The 22085-nt window shown below is 37.6% G+C and overlaps 3 protein-coding genes across 3 annotated transcripts; 1 reads left to right on the forward strand and 2 right to left on the reverse strand.

Annotated features, from left to right (window-relative positions):
* Positions 1-762: 762 nt before the first annotated feature.
* LOC134816572 (sulfotransferase 1A1-like) lies at positions 763-7058 on the forward strand. Its single transcript, XM_063825478.1, has 6 exons — positions 763-832; positions 1607-1767; positions 4162-4294; positions 6167-6345; positions 6460-6551; positions 6729-7058. Exons 1-6 carry the CDS (start codon positions 807-809, stop codon positions 7053-7055), a joined length of 918 nt encoding a protein of 305 aa, XP_063681548.1. The 5' UTR covers positions 763-806; the 3' UTR covers positions 7056-7058.
* LOC134816573 (phosphatidylglycerophosphatase and protein-tyrosine phosphatase 1-like) lies at positions 7033-9427 on the reverse strand. Its single transcript, XM_063825479.1, has 3 exons — positions 8579-9427; positions 8331-8422; positions 7033-8160 (listed from the first exon to the last, which is right to left on the reverse strand). Exons 1-3 carry the CDS (start codon positions 8658-8660, stop codon positions 7786-7788), a joined length of 549 nt encoding a protein of 182 aa, XP_063681549.1. The 5' UTR covers positions 8661-9427; the 3' UTR covers positions 7033-7785.
* Positions 8892-21952, reverse strand: LOC134816571 (spliceosome-associated protein CWC27 homolog). The gene is made up of 10 exons (XM_063825477.1): positions 21849-21952; positions 21557-21653; positions 20809-21014; positions 20472-20624; positions 20057-20170; positions 10867-11031; positions 10514-10711; positions 10247-10369; positions 9882-9986; positions 8892-9735 (listed from the first exon to the last, which is right to left on the reverse strand). Exons 1-10 carry the CDS (start codon positions 21942-21944, stop codon positions 9580-9582), a joined length of 1413 nt encoding a protein of 470 aa, XP_063681547.1. The 5' UTR covers positions 21945-21952; the 3' UTR covers positions 8892-9579.
* Between the last annotated feature and the right edge of the window lie 133 nt (positions 21953-22085).

Consider the following 22085-nt stretch of genomic DNA (forward strand, 5'->3'; position numbering starts at 1 on the left):
AGCTTACGGCCAATGGGATACCTGGTTAGTGGTTATCTACGACCGTAGGGCGTAGGAGTGGAGTAACGTTTTTAAATCAATACAATGATAAAATATTAGATTCCAGCCTTCATTTTCATCGTAACATGGTACATTTCGCAATTTTTACCAACTAAGATTATTTTTTCAGATTGAATATTTCAGTATTTAGCCGATATAAATTGCAAATGGCCTCCATATAAATGCTCAGTAATGGGCTTTTTATAAAACCTGCGTCATCCTTCATAACGTGTGAATATTTCAATGAAAAGTCTATAACTTTAAAAAAAACACCAACCATAGAATCCTTCAACACAATATTCTGGGCATTAATTATTGAGCTGTATGGTTGAGCAGGGCTGGAGCAATGATCTGGAGTTATTACCCGAAATAGGGAGGTCTGTCTAATGTATTTGTATTGCAATGGTCGTCATAATATGACAACAAGACCAAGGCTATAAATACAATTAAACAATTTTAAGTTCACTGTCTGTAGCGGGTCTAGACCCTGACTACACAGTCTGAACTCGGACTAAATACAGCAGATTCCAGATCTATGATATGGTCATAATCATCTCTGTTTGAAGCACATTACTCTGTAATTATAGAGCGTTAACTGTAAACCAAAACAATGGTGTAACTTTCAACACCATAGATACCGAGAGGAGGAGATTCTAAAGTGTCTACGAAAATTGCTGAATCGCATCATAACTAGATCTGGGAACAAAATTTAGAAGCACAAAGTTTCTGTCTGTTTTGCAGTTGGTCCCTTTTTCGTTACAACGAACATGAACGTTTATGGCAGGGTTTACAAGTAAGTGTTATAACTCACCAACTTGTCCACTAAGAAATTTACCACTACTATTATTTTAAACTTTTTGTGTGGTAAAATTTAATGATTAAAATTTGTATCAAACTGTGTGAAACTGAAGGTTACAGCTGGAAGATTGACTTAAATGCAAATTATCGTTTCAAATAATCTGCGGGACCATTATCAGGTAAAAATTGCATAAAGAAAGTCCAAGTTGTGGTAAAAAAATAGTTTATTATCTGTCAATTTTTTAATATTATATATCATCCTCACTCGCCTGCTAGAAGTATTGGTCTATGAAGATCGCAAGCAGTAATTTTAGATAAAGGGGGCCATAATACTTAAAGTAACTTTGATGACATTTCGGAGATCACATGCACTAATTTCATATAGAAGTGGCTGTAATGCATAAAGTGACCACAATCTGGACATTTCAGGGGAGCGGAGGAATACAGCAATAATATTTATTAAGGATATTTATTATATATATATATACCGAGAATATACAACCGACGAATGCATCTAAGGACATTTAATAAGAATTCGGAAAGTTAGTAATGGTGGTCATTTTTTACTGGATTTTGAAATTAAACCGATTAACAAACAGATCACACATAAGTTCATCATTCGGAGGTGGAAGCATTTCAGTGAAATTAAATATATCCGTTAAAAGCATTGCTAAGAACAGCTGTAATACGAAATTAAAATAAAATAGTTCAATAAAAACGGACAAGAGATATACAAAAACGAGTTTATAAGTAATAACCCACGTGTCAGGTACGATTACCCGGTGTATCAGACAGAGGAAATACCCTACAGACACACCCTGGTACACAATACCCCTGTACCGGGCATTATTAACCCAGATCTGGTGACCGGACTGCAGGACTTTCAGTTTCAGGACGGAGATGTGGTGGTGGCTAGCTACCAAAAAGGAGGTGACTCCTTTTAATACATATTATATTAATAATTAAAATTATATTAAAGTATTTTAATACACATTATATTAATAACTACAATTATATTAAAATATTAATAGCACGGGTGGATTAATTAAGCCTGTATTGATTAAGAATATAAACATATGAGCTGTCAAAAAGTCAGGAAGTTATTAACATATTCAGACACACTCAAACTAAGTAGAAACTGGATGGAATATCATGTAACATGTTTAATCAAAATGTTTAATTGTTAATCACAGCGAACATTGCATAATTACACACAAAGTGATTTAACGGTTCTTTCCAATTTTATGCTTTAGTTGGATAGATCCGCTGTTTCACTTTGTGGCTGTTCAAATTTGCTCATAAGCAATCTTAATATAAGACTAAAAAATATATCAACTAAGTAAACAGGAACATTATTTATGAGTCGCATTGTTGTGATGTTTAGTTGTTAGTGTTCAAAATTGAAAACCTCTCAAATTATTTGTTACGTAGTACAATAATTTATGAACTCTAAACAAAATAATTAAGCACTTATACACATTTTTCAAGAAAGAATGATAATTGTGGACGGTAAAATATGACCAAACTTTTCAAAATATCTGCTATTAACCTTTGGCTGACTATTACTAAAACTGCATGTGAGGCGGAATAATTAGCCAAGTTCGGTGATCGGTCAGACGATTAGTTTCAAGCATATTATACCATAGACAAGAAGCAAAGTGAACTACTTGAAGAGAAATCTCTGACATTTTGTTGTTATGGTGGTACTTTGATTCTATTTCTAGATATAGCTTAAATTTAGCTTAAACAGGCACAATCACTATGGCAAGAACTATCAACTAGAAGACAGCTGCCAATCCTAATTATCAACTCCCATCTAGTATCAGCTTCATTAATCAGTGTGTATCAAGACACCACTCTTTGACTGTCGAGAATTATAGCTGTAAGAAAGTTCGAACCTTTAAAGAAAGTTTCCGCGTACACTTCTCAATTTAGGGTTGCCAACCAAGCCAACATGTGCATTCTGAAGCATGTCGCATTTATGGTTGCTTCTCCAGTACAAAGGACAAGCTATATTAATATATCGACTTATAATTATAATTATACCACTCAACCATACTCATTTCTTTCACTTCACATACAGATCAAGCTTGAATAGTGTTTATCGTGAAAGCCTATTCAGTTATTCCGATTTCCTAATTAATCAAATTTGATTCAATAACTGAATAAATATAAAAACAGCTTGTCCATTGTCCAACTAATATAAAACAGAAGCCGGAAGAAAAACTCATAACTTTGGATTGGACAGTTTTGGAATCAAATGATCGAGTAGGGTATCAACTATCAGGGTATGTTCTCTACAACGTTTAGATATCCAACAAATACTTTGCCTCCCCAAAAGTAAAACGTGCAGGTATTGCTAATAGTAATACTTGCTTGGGTATATTCGAGGTTTGGATCTGAACACTTTCAATACACATGACCGCGCCCAAAATGGTAAGTAAGCAGGATTAAACATGGAGTGTCCACTTTTTTGAGATTGCACAATAAACCTACACACAGACGCGAGTGCAACTATGGATCATAAGACGATATTGATCCTAAGACCGGTATATAACGGGGTTCATGTAATTGAGTTCTGAGGAACAATCCTGTCTAATTGAGTGAATACATAAGCAATGATGTCCACCCAAGGCTCTGGCCTGTCAGTTTGAATAATTCAGTATATCCGATATAGGTCTGGGAGCCGCTGTATGCAACTCCTACAAATGAGGTTTCAAGAAAAGAAAGGTTTCAAGAAAAACCCCGTACAGCTCTCAGACATCTTAAAATTTAATTTTGTATTAATATTATGTTTTTTCGTGGAAATGGAATATCCAAGAATCATATCAACGCATGCATAGCCAGACGAAAGCATAATTAATCATATCAAAAAGTTTGAATTTGACATAGCCTTCGAAAGGCATAATGTTTGCTCTGAACCATAAAAACAATCAGTCTAATATCTGGGCCTATAGTGGCCCTACTCCCTACGTTCATGAGATCGAAACCTCATTAGTTAATACCAGTCACCGTACAAAACCTGCCATAATTTTTCTAGCGAAAACCACAATCAAGATGTACGTCAACGTGTTCAATGTTCAAAATTAGGCAATAAACTATGTGCATGTGCAAGGAAAACAAGAATACAGATTTAATCTAATTGGAGATTCAATCTAATTTGAAACAATGTGGGCGTTGGATAGTTCAACGCCCGTGCCCCGTAATTATGGTCGCACAGTGAAGATATGATAACTGATAAGCTAAAACAATAACACGATAAGAAGAACTCCTACGTGCACAAGATATGGTTAGCAATAACATGATAATAACACATTTCCCCAGGCTCGATCTTGTTCCGGGTGATGGTACAGATGCTGTTGGGACTACCTGTGTTGGAGGACAAGTTCCACTGGTTGGAGATAGACGGCAACACGGTTAAGGAAGAGTCACATATCGGGGGGAGGCGCCTTCTCAGGTCTGTTAATTACACTGGCCGTAACCTGAATGTTTAGTTTAGTTCGGTTTATCCAACAGCCATAATGGCTACATTATATCACCAGCCAAAGGTATCGCTGCAATGGGCAGATATACTCATTAACCATTTTCCCTGCTCATTCAGCTAATTCATCCGAGTACAAGTGTATGGTCACACTGAATCAGAAGGCAGATGTGTCAACTGTCAAGTTGCATAGATCCATCGGAATCCTTAATTAACTTCCTTGATTAGGCGACGCTGGGATTCGAGCCCCCTTCTTTGTCGGTGCTAACCCTAGTTGCATGATCAATACATTCATCCTCAGTGGATGCCCAAATTTGTGTTCATCATAAGATCAAGATAGATGTAATAATGACATACAAGATAATCGACATTAGATTATGAATCGAAACCATCAAGTCAACTATCTCTACGACTATAAACATAGGCACTACGATTCATCGTGTTCATATAAGACATGACACATATCTGCAGAATGCCATGCAGAATCTGCATTGCAGAATCTGCATTGCAGATACCGATAAAGGTCATTTGAAAACATGTTCAGAACAAACAAAGGCACGGAATGCTTTTCATTCGGATCTTCTTCAGTTCTTCAGTTCTTATTTATATTTATAATCCTAAGAAAAACACTATCGTTTCTAAGCGGCAGGTAGAGCTAAGGTAAGGGAGCTTGACCGTTTAGTTGGTTAGTGTAGACTCCCAAACCCTACCTTTAGGAATGATTATTAGTTACCAAAACAGGTTTCTAGTAGCGTACGAAAACGAAAGTGCAATTACATTTGTAGTTAAGTAGCAACTTCGATCTGCATTCCTTCTCTAAACCGGTATCTTCTAGAAGAATAATTTTAAACTGGATAGTTGAACCTATAAGGCTATATCAGCTGGAACAAGTGTGAAAATGAAGAAATAGCGATGGCACATTCATTGACAGACATGGGCAGACTGAAATATCGGAACTAAGCTAAAGAGAGATGCTATCGTATTCTAAGTATGCGAATAAAGTTCTATTGCCGCATGCATAGCCAGACGCAAACATAATTAATTATTTTCGAAAGGCATAATATTTGCTCTGAGTCATAAAACCAGTCAATCTTAAAGCTGGCGAAGTCCGTTCCGTCAGCTTTTATAGTTGCTTTTTAAAATTATTAATGGCTATTAATCTAATGAAAGCGGCATGCCCTATTGTATTTTTTTGGTGGACTTATCGTTAACTACGTTAAGTCTAAACTCAGAACCGATATTTATTAACTACTCGATCACCATGTAATTATTAGCTAGCCATTTGCGGTCGCCCATGCTCCTGGCTACATGGTACGAAAAGTTACTATTTTTTCATAGGGCTTACTGACGCAAGGAGAGTTTCATTTTAAAAGTAGTTGTCTTAGTTCTAAGCAAGGAACTTTGGAAAGATATTCATCAAGGAGAATAAAGACAAAATTACAATAATATATAAATCCACCTTCAAGGCTCTACAGGGTTCGGACTCTACGGCGTAAGACTCTACGGCGGGTTAGAGTTCTACAAATCGACCAGGAGGATAATACAAACGTGTGCATGGTTAACATTGATTATACTTATTTATACAGACGAATTTGAGTAAAATCCAATGGCAATAGTAATATGCAGTCAGATAACCTGGTTAATGATTAACAAATAACGAACTAGAGGAAGTATTGGAGATTAGCAATAACAAATAAACGATAATAATATACCATTGTTCTGGAAGGTTTAAGAAAATATGATATTAATGTATTGAATAGGCCTCTTTTAACAAAAAGATGTCAAGTACGGCACTGATAGCAATCACAATTTCAAGATTACACTTTTTAACATGATCTCTTTTCTCAGGACACATCTGCCGTTAAATTGGCTGCCACAAACCAAAGCCCATGTGACCTACCTGTTCCTTTACCCAGCTGACCCTGATTTCATTCTTTCTCTTTACTCCCACTTTAAAACTTCTTCAGCTATCGGGTTTAAGGAGGGCGATTGGGATACTTTCTTCCGGCTATGGAAATCTGAAAAAGGTTCGAAGATGATAATTGGAACGTATTACTTATTTTGGGATATCATCAGAAAATGCGACCAATAGTTAATAGAGGGTGATTGAGCATAACACCTTGGTAATTGCAAACTTTCAGTGTTTTATGGATCTTTCTACAAACATTTGGACAGCTGGAGATCGAAGGCAGGCTCTATGGACATGATAGTGTGGCCGAACAGACGAGACAAGGTAAACTAATGTGGTAATCCCCAGTTGGTACAAATCCGTAACCGTCGTGGTTGGTTGGATCCCCGTTTCAGTGGTATTGGTTGTCATGATCATTCTATTTTATAAGGCGTAAATATTTTATAGCGGCAGTTGCACAAACAATCGAATAAGAAAGTCTAACCCAGATCAACATTTCAGATTAAAAGGGACATCATAGAGAAGGTTGCATCGAAACTCCTTCCAATGACTATTTTGTATGCAGAAAAGAGTGACCATCTCATCGTGAAACACGGATCTCCTGACAAACAGTACCTGAAAGAGTGTGATGTCACGTGCTGTGACGTCACCAGATCCCAACTGGTAACTGAAGTTTTTGAATACATGACCGCCAACAACCCCTCTACAATGTGGAGGACTGAGCGGGAAAAGAAACTTCTAGAAGCTGGCTTGCAGTCTCTGAGCTACGAACAGCGGGAGATTTTGAGAAATGAGAGAATATTTTACAAAATGGAAGATGTAAAATAGGCAATAGTAATCAATTTACAATGAACAAAAATCTCCATTCCCAGAGAATAGAACAATCTGACTTTAATATCTAATAAACCAAAAGTAACTTAAAAACACAGGATTATTGACACTTTTCTCTCCTCAACATACTTCGTTTATATTTCATTAGAGTTTAGGGAGTGGTAAATTATTGTGATAATTTATTTAAAAATATTTATGTCTTATTAGACCATTGAGTGTTCAGGTTTACAATTTTGGACATATTTAAAGCTCAAGTTTCCTTTCTAGGCAATCATCAAAGATAAATCTATCTAACTTTGTCTCAGAGAAAAAAAACTGCAACCTTATAGTTTATTTACGAAACTTATAACCTATAATCTATATGTTTCTCAAATAAGATAAAATTGTTTAGAAAACCCGTAAATAGAAAAATCAAAATACAAATCGTATTATAGACAATCAACGATAAATCAGTATTTTAAAGCAATTAACTTCAAATAATAAATCATGTACAACTCTACATCTACAACTCTACATCTACAATATTTGGTAAGAAGACTGTACAGTTCTAATTAGTGCACAACTACACCAATTAGCTTATTTAGTATCTCATTTTGATCAGAGTAATCTCCGTAAGCACCATCACTAGGCTGGTTCACAAATAATATTTGGCTCAATAACGGCCAAAAACAAAAAACAACTCCAACTCGACCAGTCCATTATATTCCCTGTCAATACATCTTCCTCCCTACTCCTGATATTCAAGACAATAGTTCCTGACCAGATTCCACTGTTTTGACCCGAGGTCGATCTGTTTTCTCTTCTCCTTCAACATCTTGAACGCCTCCTCTGGGGATACCTTGTGTTTCTGACACAAATAACACATAACCACGCTAGCACTGCGTCCTTTACCCGCCTTGCAGTGCACATACACAGTTTTACTGGCAGCTTCCTGTTCCAGTATAAAGTTCACCATCTCGTGAGCTTGTTCGACTGATGCAGCTCCAATGTGGTCCGCTATGTCGTACTTTTTGTTTGTAATCCCGTGTTCAGCCCACTCTGCCACGGTGAAGGTCTTCTTGTTTTCGTGTAGTTCGTTCAGTGAAAGAACTCCGCCAAGATTCTGAAACAACAGTTATTATGATTCATGACCACTGACCAGTGGGTGAATAATAATGTTCAACTTTTGATAATTCTTTGGGTTTAATAAAATTTTCCCTTTCCACAAAATTTATTTAAGATTTAACGTATTACAACAACAACAACAATAAAAAGAAGCAAACTTGCACCCACCAACTCAGTGATCCAGGAAGATTTGTTTCTCAGCGGTATAGCACCCAAAATAACAGTATCGTCTACAGCATTGTACCAGTCTAAATCTTCACCTGCGGAGTAGAAATTACGTAATGCTGCTATCTTGCTGGAGGTGGTGCAACATTCTTGTGTTTAGAAAAGTAAAATAATTCGAGGTCAATAGACGAGAGTTGGTTTAAACCATTTAAAGAAATTCTTTTCACGAACAGTGGAATTTAAATACTGACCTTTCATAGAGTTTTTTAACGCTCTGAGCTGGAATGGGAAGGTTACCTTTCTCAAGAAGGAGGAGTTCATGAGGAAAGCCATTTTGGGATAAAAATTTTCCAAAAACACTTAATCACGTCCTGTCTGTATCCTCAGAATTGTTGGTAAGTAGATCGACAAGACTATCCAGTTATAGCATGATAGTTTACAACGTTCACTTTATACAGTCCACGAAACAAAACATATCCTTAAAATGAAGACGGTTTAAAGAAATATTAAAATGGAAATGATTTTGTACGAGAGAAACATTACCACAATTAGGCAGCAGTAATTAAAGGGGTTCAGATCATATTTCAGAATAGGCAAAAAATCGCTAAGTCAATCACGAACAAGAATTGCGCCGGTTGGCGGACGCTAGATTTCCATCAACCGTACTCGTAGGCGTTACCTTTTAAAATTTAAAATTACAATTAACGATTCATGTAAATAAATAAAAACAAGATTGTTATACACAACATGTTATCACCAGTCGGTGGAACACGATAAGAATCTCCTATGTCTGAGCTAGAGTCTGCATACCGTTACCGGCAGGAATGTTAACACGCCTACTAAACACTGAACAGTCATTGGTGGAGTAAAACAGTCATTAGTAAAGTACAAATTTGTCATAAACTATATGCACTGTGTTAATATATCATATACATTAATTAGTAATGGTATTCTTCATCCAGTTAACTTCTGTTTAGTCATCACTGTCAAACTCGTATAATGTTCTCAAATTTCACTGTTCCAGAGTCAGGAGTCAACGTGACTGTCAAGTGTCAGAGACAACTTGACTGCCAAGTGTTCTACGAATATCTTCATCATTCCAAAATATCAAATGTCTGAAATCCGAATATATGAATTTCTCCTCCTAGAGACTGGGCGAGAGCAGAATATGATAACAGGGTAAGGAAACTTGATCTAGATTCTGCTGAGAGCTTGGATACCAAGTTTTCAAAGACCAAGTATAACTTGGCGTTCAAGTCAGTAGTTTTGACCTCTTCCATTTATCATCTTCTCCTTTCTGTCCCTTTTGCCCCTTTTTGCCAGGCTTCTCCCTCTTTCTTTTGTTGATGGGATGCCTCGGATCATATATCTCAAACGTATCATCGTCAACTATGTTAGCATCCTTAACCTGTGACAATTTTGGTAAAACAAATTTTACGTTGATCGATTTAACGTTTTATCGGTAATTATTCCTGAGATGAAAACATATCATAAATATCAAAGATTCCACCAAAGAAATAATATTAAAGCCGTAAACGCATCATCAAATCAAACCTTGGCTTTACGATCGACATCGATGAGACTATGCCCAAACAAGTTGATATTGTTCAATAGTTCCTCCTCTTCCTCTCCAGCGATATCTTCTGGTAACTCTGCCGGCTGAAAATAAGGTTTATTATTAGTGAGATAAACTAACAGTTGTTGGGAAGTCCTAACGATAACAACTTTTAACTGTAATTTAATAATCTATAACACGTTTGTTCAGTGATATGGATTGAATAAGAAGTTCAAGTACCAAATTGAAAACCATGCGCTCACAGGCGAAATTCACAAGTTTCACTCGAATCTATGTTATAAAATATGGGACTTGAATTGATGCAAACAACTGATCGTAAACAAATAAGGTGATATGATCAAACCTTTGCTTGTTCCGCTTCATTGTCTTTGATTTTCTGATTGAACTTCTCGAGTTTTAACATGGTTTCCTTTTCACGTTCTTTCTTCGAGTAAATTTTCTTTTCCGACTGCTTGATCTTAAATTCCTGGTCGGTTGAGCGATATAATTATAAAGTTGCTGGTAATATGACAGTGCGACTAAATGATTACTGGATATAATTCATACATTTCACTTGCAGAACTGTCGTTTCTATAGTTACTGTAAAGAATAAACCAGAGGTAAATTCTACCTTAAGCTCTTTTCTGAACTCATTAACAGTTTCTCGTTCGGACTCGTTAAGATGGCTGTCTTTCTCTGCTTCTATCTTCATCTCTTCCTTTTCTTCCTTTCCAATATGTTTGATGTCGAGAAGAAGTTTCTCAGATTCCTTTTTCAAAGCATCTAACTTATGCTCTTTTTCTGTTTGGTCGGGAGCTACAGGCCTCGCCTAATTTAGAATAAGTTACATCATTAAATTAACATGATTAATCAACCACTTTTTAAAGCGCCATTAGTTACTTATTCATAATATAAGCATTTAGCATACTAATTTAACATTTTAGACCTGATAGTGATACAACAATATTAGTAATGATAACTTACATCTTCAATTTCCTTTTTCAGCTTCTCCCTGATCACTTCCGCCTGAGTCTTTATCTTATCTCTATCCTCCTTCAGTTGAGTTTCCGATACAGCCACTTCCTTACTTAGACTGGGATCGTTCGATTTGTCGTGCGCGCTGGAGATCTTACCCAACTTATTCGATACCTGAAATGACCAAACTGTAATTAATAAAGTTTAACAAATTGAGAAAATTCAGATGCGAATTTTCTCCGATTTTTTATCCAAACTGAAAAAATGAGCCGATCTCAACAAATTTTTCACAAAATTTTTCCGAGCTGTCCAACTATGATTGTTTCTGTCTCACGTCGAGGAATTTAGATTATTTTTCATACTTTTAGCCTTAGGTTTATGATTGCGAAAATGATCTTGGAGAATTTGAAAATTCTCTGAGAAATTTTAATACTTAAAATTTTATACTTATCCAGCAATTGTTTTAATTAATACGCAAACCAAATACGAACGCGGTGAAAGCCGCGCATTTAAAACGGTTTTACATGGGTTCAGATCGGCGTTATAAATCGAGCGCTCAGTGACCAATTTGATGAAGGAGTAAACTCCGCATCTTGAATACCAAAGACTCAGAGCGAGGATCGAGCACTAATTTTATTTCCAGTGATTCACGTTTGATACCTTGATCTCTTGCCCACTTGTCGTGGATCTTGTCAACAGTCGACAAGTATAACTTTTACTTAACTAAAAGTGATAATGCCCAAACTAAGTGCTACCATTCTGATTATATTGGTATGTGTCGTTCCAATCACTTTTGCTCCCGAGACACGCTCAGCGGGAACGAACAATTTGGAGCATACTGATGAGCTAGAATCTCGCACAACCCACACGGAATAAGGAGATTCTCTTAAATTTTCAATGGGAGCTGGAATAATGATCCGGAATCTCAAGATACCTTAATTATAATACCATGATTGTGCTTAATTTATGATGAAATTAATCATGGTCAATAATTGTTATAATTACAATATTAATTAACTTTAAACGAGTCCGACAACAAATACGAGGATAAGTTTTGCCACTGCTAAAACTCACAGAAGTCAAATCACTCATCGAAACACAAATATGTATCTTCGAGTCTCTACCCAGGCCTGATGAACTCGTCTTCATCTCAATGAAGATTCCGCACGGGTGAGAAATTCATAATGGTAGGCAGAAAAGTCTCCAAAAAAGAGGCGCCTCTAAAAGGGGAGGATGGAATTAACACCAGTATTGGATGTCTCAAGAAATGTGGAGGCAATGAAGTTCAGAAGAAAAGTTTCGGGACTGACATAGGTGATCAAACTGTCTCTGAATATTTGACGTAAAATGAATCAGAAAGGGAATTATACGCCTACCCAAATGGAGCAGTGACACTTGCTTCAGAGAAGATTCCTTCAAGCAACACAACAGATGAATTTCAGAGAAATCGTAAAGAATTCACACGAAATCGAGAGATTATCTTAAGGCTAGGTTCTAATACGTATCTTACTTTTGGTTACTTTGGTGTGCTTCATAGAATCCTCTATCGCGTCATCAGAGTTGCTGACCACCCGGACAGCGAGATCGCTGCCTTTATTCCACTCCAGTCGGTAACACGACTCCTGTCCGACAGCGACATCTGTCCGACAGCGACATCTGTCCGACTCAGGGTACCAGAAAAAAACGACATCTGTCCGAAATTGTGACCTGATTTCAATACGACACATTTCCAATTAGACATGATCTAAACTGTTACTTGCTAAATTGTATACGAAATATTTCCAATTTGAGATATGATCTGAGCCATAGATCCAGTCCAGTAACAAGTTCCCATTTCGACAGCTGTATCCTGCCACTAGAGGCTCATCCGGGAATGACTTCACAAACGTTGTTAGCATTTCTTTAAAGTGCAGGGGATCTTCGATAGTATCGAGGTCCAATTACTACAAACGAATTGTCGTAGAGCGTTTGGTTGCGCTGATTAAATATGTTTTCAACTTTTGATGCAATGCTTTTTCTATATGATGTCAAAACAATCTTTTGATGATCATCAGAATAATGATCCAAAATCTCAAGATACATTTAGTATAATACCATGTTTGTGCTATCTGAGATTCGGTGAATCAATTTATTTTGTTGATTATAATGTTGTGATTGCATAATTTATTGTAAATTTAATATATTATTTCAGAATTATGTAACGTGATGGAAATATTTTAAACGGGTAATATTCTGTCGAAACCCAGGATACATAACATGAAGACTTTGATGTAACTTTGTATGAAAAGCATAAATAAGCTTGTTGTATTAATTGTAATATATAATATAAAACGTCAGAGTTGATATCGAAGTGCAGGCACATGTTTTACCGTTTACAATTAGCCAATATTGAAAAATAAGTACGATCAGGTTTATTTATTCCATCATTATAATTAGTTCCCTAAGGATTAATCTCCTAAAACTCCAAGTAGTGCAACAACTGTAAGTTTAAGTTATTGTTATGAATATGATTAGTTTGTGCTCCCAGTTGAACGGCTATCATAAACAAAACTTCATCTATTAGTAGATAAGAAGTAATTGAAGCCAAAACTAGCAGAGTCACAAGCGGGTCACCTGAAGACGCATCGTTTTCATTTCTTCGTGATTACCATTTATTTTATGATTCTACTCAGGATTATCTTTGGGCGACTGTTGCTTAATATTATTAACACCAGTTACACTGACTTGTCAATTTTTAACTGAACGTCAACTCACGATAATTTTGTTTGGGAAAAACATATATTACTAATAGGCTCGACAATAGAAACGCCGGACGTTAGGATACTGAGCACTCCTCAAAATTTACTAAACATTTTAAATCATTACTGAACACCAAAAAGTGGAAGACCTCGTTAATGCAGCTGTCTTTCACTTTAGATCTTGTACCTCTGATACATAATAATATTGATGTCAGAAAATTGAAACTAATTTTGGTTCGAATCCAGTTTACTGGTAATCTTGTTTTGCTCTTATGAGTGGGTCAATCATTAATTTTTAATTGTAGTTGACGAAATGAGAGTCTCCACTCAGTGTGTTAAAACATAATTCTTTGTCGACGTTTCGGCTACATGCTAGGTACTTAGATAATGTTACAGAAGTGGATCAGGCTAACAAGCCGCTTTTTCTAAGAAAACCAGAAGATTTCAAATTTCAGCCTCAACAAATTAATAACCCAGCTAAAGAACACGTTCTCCAGGCAGTGAAAGCCGCAGTTATATTGGATTATGACAAGGCCCTAGGAAAGAAACAACACCACACCACTCTGAAAACTATTGACCAACAACAGAAGATAGTTAAAGAGCTGAGAGCTAGGGACGACATTGTAATCAAAGTAGCTGATAAAGATAAACAGTTCGTGATCTCAGATAAAACTTTCTACATTAAGAAGGTAGAGGAAATGCTATCTGATACTCGTACATACAAACAACTGCCCAAAAATCCTCTTCCTCGCATGAACACAGATATAGATGGCTTGATAATTTCACTTACACAAAAATATCCTTGGATCGGAGAACATTGTAATCCATATCTTCCTCGTATACCAGAGTTTTATTGTACATGGAAAACACACAAAGATATTTCACCGCCACCCTTGCGACCTGTCACATCCCAAGTAGATTCACCAGCGGAAAGACTAGGTCATTTTGTTACCAATATACTTAACCAAGCACTAGACTTGGTTCCCGTTAACACTAAGAACACTCCTCAATTTCGGCAAAAATTAGAAGATCATTGGATGGGAAGAATAAACACAAACCACATAATGTTCACGGCTGATGTGAAAAGCCTCTACACAAATGTCCCACTTGTAGAAGGACACAAAGTTATCATAAAGTTCATAAAAAACAACAGGGATAAAATCGATACAAATGGAATGGACCTCGGGGACTTTTACTTGGTCCTCAAATCAGTCATACAGGCAGGATACTTCAGATTTGATTCAAAGTTCTACCAACAACTAAATGGACTCGGCATGGGTGTGAAACCAGCTCCACCATTTGCAATAATCTATGTTTACTGTACAATCGAATTGCCTCTGATGGAGAACGACTATGCCTACATACCAGAAGCTCCCCCCAAACCAGTAGGACTCCCAATCATAGATATGTGGGATAGATATGTAGATGACTGCTTCAGCATAATCGAGGGAGATGAAGACACAGTACTATTGCTGTTTAACTACATTAACTCGTTGAACAGGGATATACAGTTCACATATGAGTGCTCCAAAGATTGTGTTGCATTTTTGGACCTGAACATCTATATGAATACGGTGGACAAGAGGTTAGATTTTTCCTTATTTGTTAAACCAACCAGCCAGGACATATTCCTAAATTATGCCTCTGCTCACCCTCGTAGAACGATTCTGAACTCAGCCAAAAATGAGATCAGAAGGGCTATCAATAATAGCTCCACACCTGAACTACAAGATCTCAGTATCAACAGAATAGCTGATATGCTAAAGAAGAATAGTTTCCCTCCTAATATTGTCAAGAAACTTATTCGAGAAACACAGAATACACTGGATAAACAAAATGCGCCTAAAAAGAACTCAAAAATAGCTTACTTATCATTACCTTATATAAATGAACAGACGTGTCGAAAAGTCTACTATACCCTAAGAAATCAAAACCTCTTGGATTCCACCAGGGTAACATTCACATCAGGACAACGTCTCATGGAAGCTTTAACAAGATCTAGCCTACAGCAAACAAAATGCAATAAACAAAGTGACAGCAAATGCTACCAGTGCGATAAATCCTGCATGATCAAAAACATTTGCTACCAATTAATATGCCAAATATGTAATAAGTCCTACATTGGGGAAACTGGTAGGTTTAAAAGAAGTAGAGCCTGGGAACACTACAAATCAGTAAGGGATGGCAACAAATCTACGGCCATGGGGAAGCACTACCTAGAGGAGCATGCAGACATTTCAATGCCAAACATACCGTTTCGGTTTATAGTTCGAAAAAGATGTAAAGATCGACTATGTGGACCGTCAATTATGGCAGTCGGTTCTAATAAAACGTGAAAACCCAGAAATAAATACTCAATTGTCTGAGTCCGTAAATGAAGGTGATTGGATAAAATATACTTGGAAGTTAATGTAATATTGAACTTATAAACCTAGATAATTTTTGATTAATCAGTTTTATGAAGGAGCTATCTTGGTAAAATGTTTGTAGTAGTATGAAGAATTGTTCACGGCTTGTTGCGATTTGGATTCTTTTAGCCGTTTTTATTTTATGTTTCTTTTGGAAAAAATTTGTGATTGTTGTTGTGTTTCAAAATGTTATTTGTTGTTGTTGTTATATTTCGTAGTATTAATAGATTATTGTAACATTGTATCTTTGCAGCTATGTAAGTTTTCAGTACGTCCTGTTTATGACAAAGGCATGTAGCCGAAACGTCGACAAAGAATTATGTTTTAACACACTGAGTGGAGACTCTCATTTCGTCAACTACAATTAAAAACGAATCCAGTTTAGTTGGCAACGTTGCTGTACGAGTCATACCTTTTTTCAGCAATCTTAGTACAGTAAAACCCCGGTTTATCGCGCCCCGATTTACCGGCTACCGCGGCCATTCCCTTTCCCTATTTAGGACTTCCGACTTAACAAACAAAATGTTGACAACCAGAACCCCGGCGTAAAAGTCCCCTGCTTCACTTTTATAACTCCATAATTGCACGATCGTTTCTTTTCTTTTTCATAGTCATACAGTGAAGTCTTCATAGTAGATGACAGTGGATTTGTTAATATGACACTAACAAAATAGGCGCCTTGGCCAGCTCTCCTAAATGATATTTAGCCTTTCGCCTGATGTCCAATCTCGCTACATCGGCTGTGTTTCTGAATTCAACAGATTGAGCCTCTATTATTTTTCGAAGAGGTGGCTCAGTTTGAACGCCATGTTGCACGATTTTGAGTAGTCCTGCAATTAAGTCTCTGATGTTATCGTGTCTCATGCGAACAAAGCCCCCCTCTCTTGCACTTAAGTGCGTGTGTCATTGTGAACTTTTGGGTGCAAGGATAGACTGTTGAAAGTCCTTTCAACTCCCGATGGTATCGCATATTTATTGTGTCTTGAAATTCTGAGTAATTTAGGTTAAATCTCTGCTTTTAATTGGTTGACCAGCAAACCATTTTGACGCTCGTAATAATTGACTCAAACTCTTTTCTACAGCATATATATTCTGGAGTCCACATTTTTTGGCAGCTATTTGACCTTAGGAATAACAGATAAGCCGGAGATAGCAATTATTTGACAATATTTTATTGCTATGAACCTTCCGACTCTAGACCAAGTCGCGCGATGGGCAGTGTTTCATGTTTGGCGTGTGCACGTGGACGCCGCGGTTACCATGGAGATATTAGCTGCAATATATGCGCGGTACGCGTGCACGCTCATTTATTTATCTTTCCCTTCCAATTGCTCTCAAACTTATAAAAAACAATGGTCAACTTAAATACAAGTACAGCAGTGCTCACAGGAAATGACATCAATCAGTTATCTGCAGCTGTGATTCTTCTAGGAGTATTGGTATTGGCTCTAGGATTTCTCGTCATCGGACTTCACATTCGTACAGTGAACAAAATTTCGAAGGTCTTCAACGAAATTGACTTGGAAGGGGGACTACAAGTTCCTAAAGAAAAGCCACCACAACAAGGCCCCTTACAACAGGGATTGCCAGACCCAAGGTTTCCTGCTTCAAGGACTCTCGACAGCACTAGCAGGTCAAAAATATGGAAGACGAGAACGGAAAGGGATACATCAGCGCGTTCAAAGGTAAAATTTTAGAATGATTCAGCTTCGTTTTCAATTTTATTTCACAACACTTCAAATTGATTCAAGGTTTCATCACTTTTTTGATGCAATTTAATCTCTTCATGAACACTATTTGGAACCTAAATATTGTTAGTTGTTACATGCTTAATATAAATTGTAAAACAGTAATTTCTTTTAGGTAGGTTTGGGTGCCCGCAAACACAAATACGTGTCTTCGAGTATCTTCCCAGATGAACTCGTTTTCATCTCCGAGAGTGAAGATTCCATACGGGTGAAGAAATTCATAATGGCGGGTAGAGAAGTCGTCAAAAAAGAAGTGCCTCCAAAAGGGGAGGATGGAATAAACTCCTGTGAAAACAATGAAGTTGAGAAGAAAACTGACAAAGGGGATCAAAGTGTCTCTGAATATTTAACATCAAATGAATCAGAAAGCGAACTATACACCTACCCAAATGGAGCAGGGACAGTGACATTTGATCCAAGTAACACAACAGACAAGTTACAGAGAAATCGTAAATCTATCTCAGAAAATAATCTGCTAATCAGAGACAATACATCTCGCGGAGCTGGCCAGTTCCCGAAACAGCTTGTAACGAGATCTCGTGAACAGGTAAATGGATAGTTAAACAAATGAACTTTTCATATGTCATTTGGTACACGAATTAAGTTTGTTGAATCTTGTAACACCTTCGCATTTGTGATACAAGCATTAATAGTTTTTCCTTGAAAGCTAATAAACTGATCTGAAAATATGTAATTGCAATCTATAAAAATTAATTTAATCTAGGTAAACTATAGGTAAAAATATAATATTAATCATAAGCTAAAATGTACTAATCTTTGTATTCTAAATGGGGAAAAAGAAGAAACATTGTCAGTCAGTCGAGAAAATTGTCAGTCAGGCTATATGTATATATATAAGCAACACTGATCTTATTGCAGAATCAGGGGATCTTAGCCTAATTTAATCTCATTTTATCTCTGCAGAATCAGGGGGATCAGGATAATTGCCTTACTGTTTGAAAAGTCTACCGACATACGCTTCGACACACGCTCTGACATACGCTCTGACATACGCCCGGACACTCGCTCTGACACACGCTCTGACATACGCCCGGACACACGCTCTGACATACGCTCTGACACACGCTTTGACATACGCCCGGAACACGCTCTGACACACACTATGACACACGCTCTGAAATACGCTCGGACACACGCTCGGGCACACGCTCGGACACACGCTCTGACATACGCTCTGACATACGCCCGGACACACGCTCTGACACACGCTCGGGCACACACTCGGACACACGCTCGGACACACGCTCTGACATACGCTCTGACACACGCTCTGACATACGCCCGGACACACGCTCTGACACACGCTTTGACATACGCCCGGAACACGCTCTGACACACGCTCCGACACACGCTCTAACACACGCTCGGACACACGCTCGGACACACGCTCGGGTACACACTCGGACACACGCTCGGACACACGCTCTGACATACGCTCTGACACACGCTCTGACATACGCCCGGACACATGCTCTGACACACGCTTTGACATACGCCCGGAACACGCTCTGACACACGCTCCGACACACGCTCTGACACACGCTCTGAAATACGCTCGGACACACGCTCGGACACACGCTCGGGCACACGCTCGGACACACGGTCTGACATATGCTCTGACACACGCTCTGAAATACGCTCGGACACACGCTCTGACATACGCTCGGACACACGGTCTGCCATACGCTCTGACAAACACTCGGACACACGCTCGGACACACGGTCTGACATATGCTCTGACACACGCTCTAAAATACGCTCGGACACACGCTCGGACACACGCTCGGGCACACGCTCGGACACACGGTCTGACATATGCTCTGACACACGCTCTAAAATACGCTCGGACACACGCTCTGACATACGCTCGGACACACGGTCTGCCATAAGCTCTGACATACGCTCTGACAAACACTTGGACACACGCTTTGACATACGCTCTGACAAACACTCTGCAGCAGCAATTGCAGAAACCACAGTTATGGGATAGGATGCATTAATCATTCCTTGTTATTATTTATAAACCAGAAAAAAAAACCAACAAAATGTTAAAAGAGGCAAAAACAAAGAAAAAACCAAAAAAAAACCAAAATCCAAAAAAAAAACATTACTTTATAATGCGGTTGTTCCTTTTTACAACAGCATTCATTAATTCGATATCATTTTTCCGATATCAAAAAGCCCAATGAGCTTGTTTCACTTGTATAAAACTTATGTGTTTCTTAGAACTTCACGAATTATTTTATAAAATAAAATAATATCATCTTTTAAAATACATATTTACCTGTTGGACTTCTTCCTCGTCTTCCTCAGCTTCTTCTCCGAACGACAAAAGTTTGAAATTCTTTGTAGCCTTCATCTGACTTTTCTTCTTCTTTTCTTTCTTCTTCTCTTCGCCCTGCATTTGATTGCCGTATAAACTTATTTTGCAGAAAAAATATCCAGTGTAGTAAAGTCTATGTTAGGCGATTGATCTTACTGTGACGAATATGTGACTAATCACTAAGATTAGAACTGATGGGTCAATCTTACAAAAATTTTGATTAGTAGCGGTTTGGCAGGTAATGGACATTATAGGGTGCCAGTTCGCCGTTATAAACGTTTTCTTGTTCTGAACTAAGTTTGGTTCCATCTTTTGCATTGTATTAGTTCAATAAAGGTAAAAAGTTTGTCACATTTTAAGTTACGCAAAAACTCACAGTTTTATGCTTAATATCTCTAGTAACTATATCATCAAACGGATTGTTGAGGATCTCGGTTTTCCTGATACTTGGAGGCTCGAGAGGTCGTTCATTATTATCTGTTTCCATCTCCGCCATTCTCAACACGTTAAAGATGGTGTTCCCCGTCACCTGATTATTTACTTCTTTACTAAATTTAATGGTTACTTGATAATTGGTAATGGTTTACCCACCGGATATTTGTCTAACTGAAAAGTGTCATTGTTCATCTAACGTGAGAACGGCCAAATATTTAAATGATATGACGAAGTCACATGAACGTTCAAAGTTAGGGAAACTTCCCCGAGCTGCGAACCTTCCCAAAGATCGTGTGTTTCTTCTGCAACTCCGGTGCTTCCCCAAGAGTGAAGAAGAACTGCGAGCCATTTGAGTTGGGCTCCCCTTTGTTAGCCGTGGCCAGCAGACCTCTTCTGTTGAACTTAAGACGCTGGTGGAACTCATCTGCGAAATCTTCTCCGTAAATAGAATCTCCCCCCGTTCCAGTACCTGTGGGATCACCTCCTGGAAAATGGAAAGAGTTTTAGGGTAAAAATCTGATTGACAAATCGTATTACTTTCAAGTGGGTGCTTATTGTCTTAAAATAGGAGCAAATACCACCAAAGAGTATTCTAAATAAGACAGTTTTCTACCTCACTCGAGTGTATGATTGAACTAATCAGGATTCAAGATGGTTAACTTGTCACGAGATAACGATGAGTATAGATGAACGTTTATCAAACACCGCTAAAGATACTCAGGTTGTAAAATCGAGAACACGAAACAAAACAGCAGATATTATATGTGACACATCAGAAATCTACATGCTGCTGTGTGTAGAAAATATATATTTCATGTGGACGTCCACGTCTTGTAATTAAACCTTTGTGCTAATTCAAAATAGCTACGAGTGTCAATTTTACAAAATTCATCAGGAATATAATTGACATCGGCAATTACAGATCAAAAGGCAGTTTGTTTCTCAGCTAATGAAACGTCCTTTTTCAGCCCAGGCTAGTAGAGGGATTTGGATTATTAATCGTCGTAAAGATTCAGTTTAACTAACCTTGTATACAGAATCCTTTTACTAGCCGATGAAATATCGTATCGTCATAATAACATTCTAAGCACAACTGAACGAAGTTCCTACATGCCTTTGGTGCCTGGAGAAGGAATGAAATATTTGTCTGGTAGATGATTTAATGACAGGAGTGTCTCAAATTGAGAACAATGCTGAATCGCTGCCAAATTTACAAATGTCTGCAAATATTGAATAGATGATAGATCAGCTGTTACCGATAGTTCAACAAATAATTTGTCACACTAAAATATACCATTAGGCTGTCATTTATACAGACCTCTCGAGCCCAGAGCTCTATCTCTATATCCCCGTGAGATGTTGTCAACAAGACTTTCCCTTTCGTTACTGGCTCGAGATTGTAGATATTACTCATGCCTAGGTAAATCTGATTAATTACAATCTAATAATGCACAGTTATAGACTTGTTCTAACTTTTAAGTTGCGAAATCGCCAAATAATTTGAGATATATATGTTTTGAGGAACAGCTAAGAAATTTTGAATTGAGCAATAGGT

Source organism: Bolinopsis microptera, chromosome 6 (assembly GCF_026151205.1).
Source record: "Bolinopsis microptera isolate Bmic1 chromosome 6, MBARI_Bmic_1.0, whole genome shotgun sequence".
NCBI lineage: Eukaryota > Metazoa > Ctenophora > Tentaculata > Lobata > Bolinopsidae > Bolinopsis > Bolinopsis microptera.

Bases quoted from the DNA above. Each gene is read 5' to 3' on its own strand.
- LOC134816572 (XM_063825478.1), top strand. From the start codon at position 807: ATGAACGTTTATGGCAGGGTTTACAA. The intron at 1,768-4,161 runs GTGACTCCTTTT...ACATTTCCCCAG, and splicing joins GGCTAGCTACCAAAAAGGAG to GCTCGATCTTGTTCCGGGTG. The intron at 4,295-6,166 runs GTCTGTTAATTA...CTCTTTTCTCAG, and splicing joins GGGGGGAGGCGCCTTCTCAG to GACACATCTGCCGTTAAATT.
- LOC134816573 (XM_063825479.1), bottom strand. From the start codon at position 8,660: ATGGCTTTCCTCATGAACTCCTCCTTCTTGAGAAAGGTAACCTTCCCA. The intron at 8,423-8,578 runs GTCAGTATTTAA...TCTACTCCGCAG, and splicing joins GTTAAAAAACTCTATGAAAG to GTGAAGATTTAGACTGGTAC. The intron at 8,161-8,330 runs GTGGGTGCAAGT...CTGTTGTTTCAG, and splicing joins CTTCCTGGATCACTGAGTTG to AATCTTGGCGGAGTTCTTTC.
- LOC134816571 (XM_063825477.1), bottom strand. From the start codon at position 21,944: ATGAGTAATATCTACAATCTCGAGCCAGTAACGAAAGGGAAAGTCTTG. The intron at 20,625-20,808 runs GTTCGCAGCTCG...GTAAATAATCAG, and splicing joins AACACACGATCTTTGGGAAG to GTGACGGGGAACACCATCTT. The intron at 9,987-10,246 runs GTTTGATCATAT...CCTTATTTTCAG, and splicing joins ATGAAGCGGAACAAGCAAAG to CCGGCAGAGTTACCAGAAGA.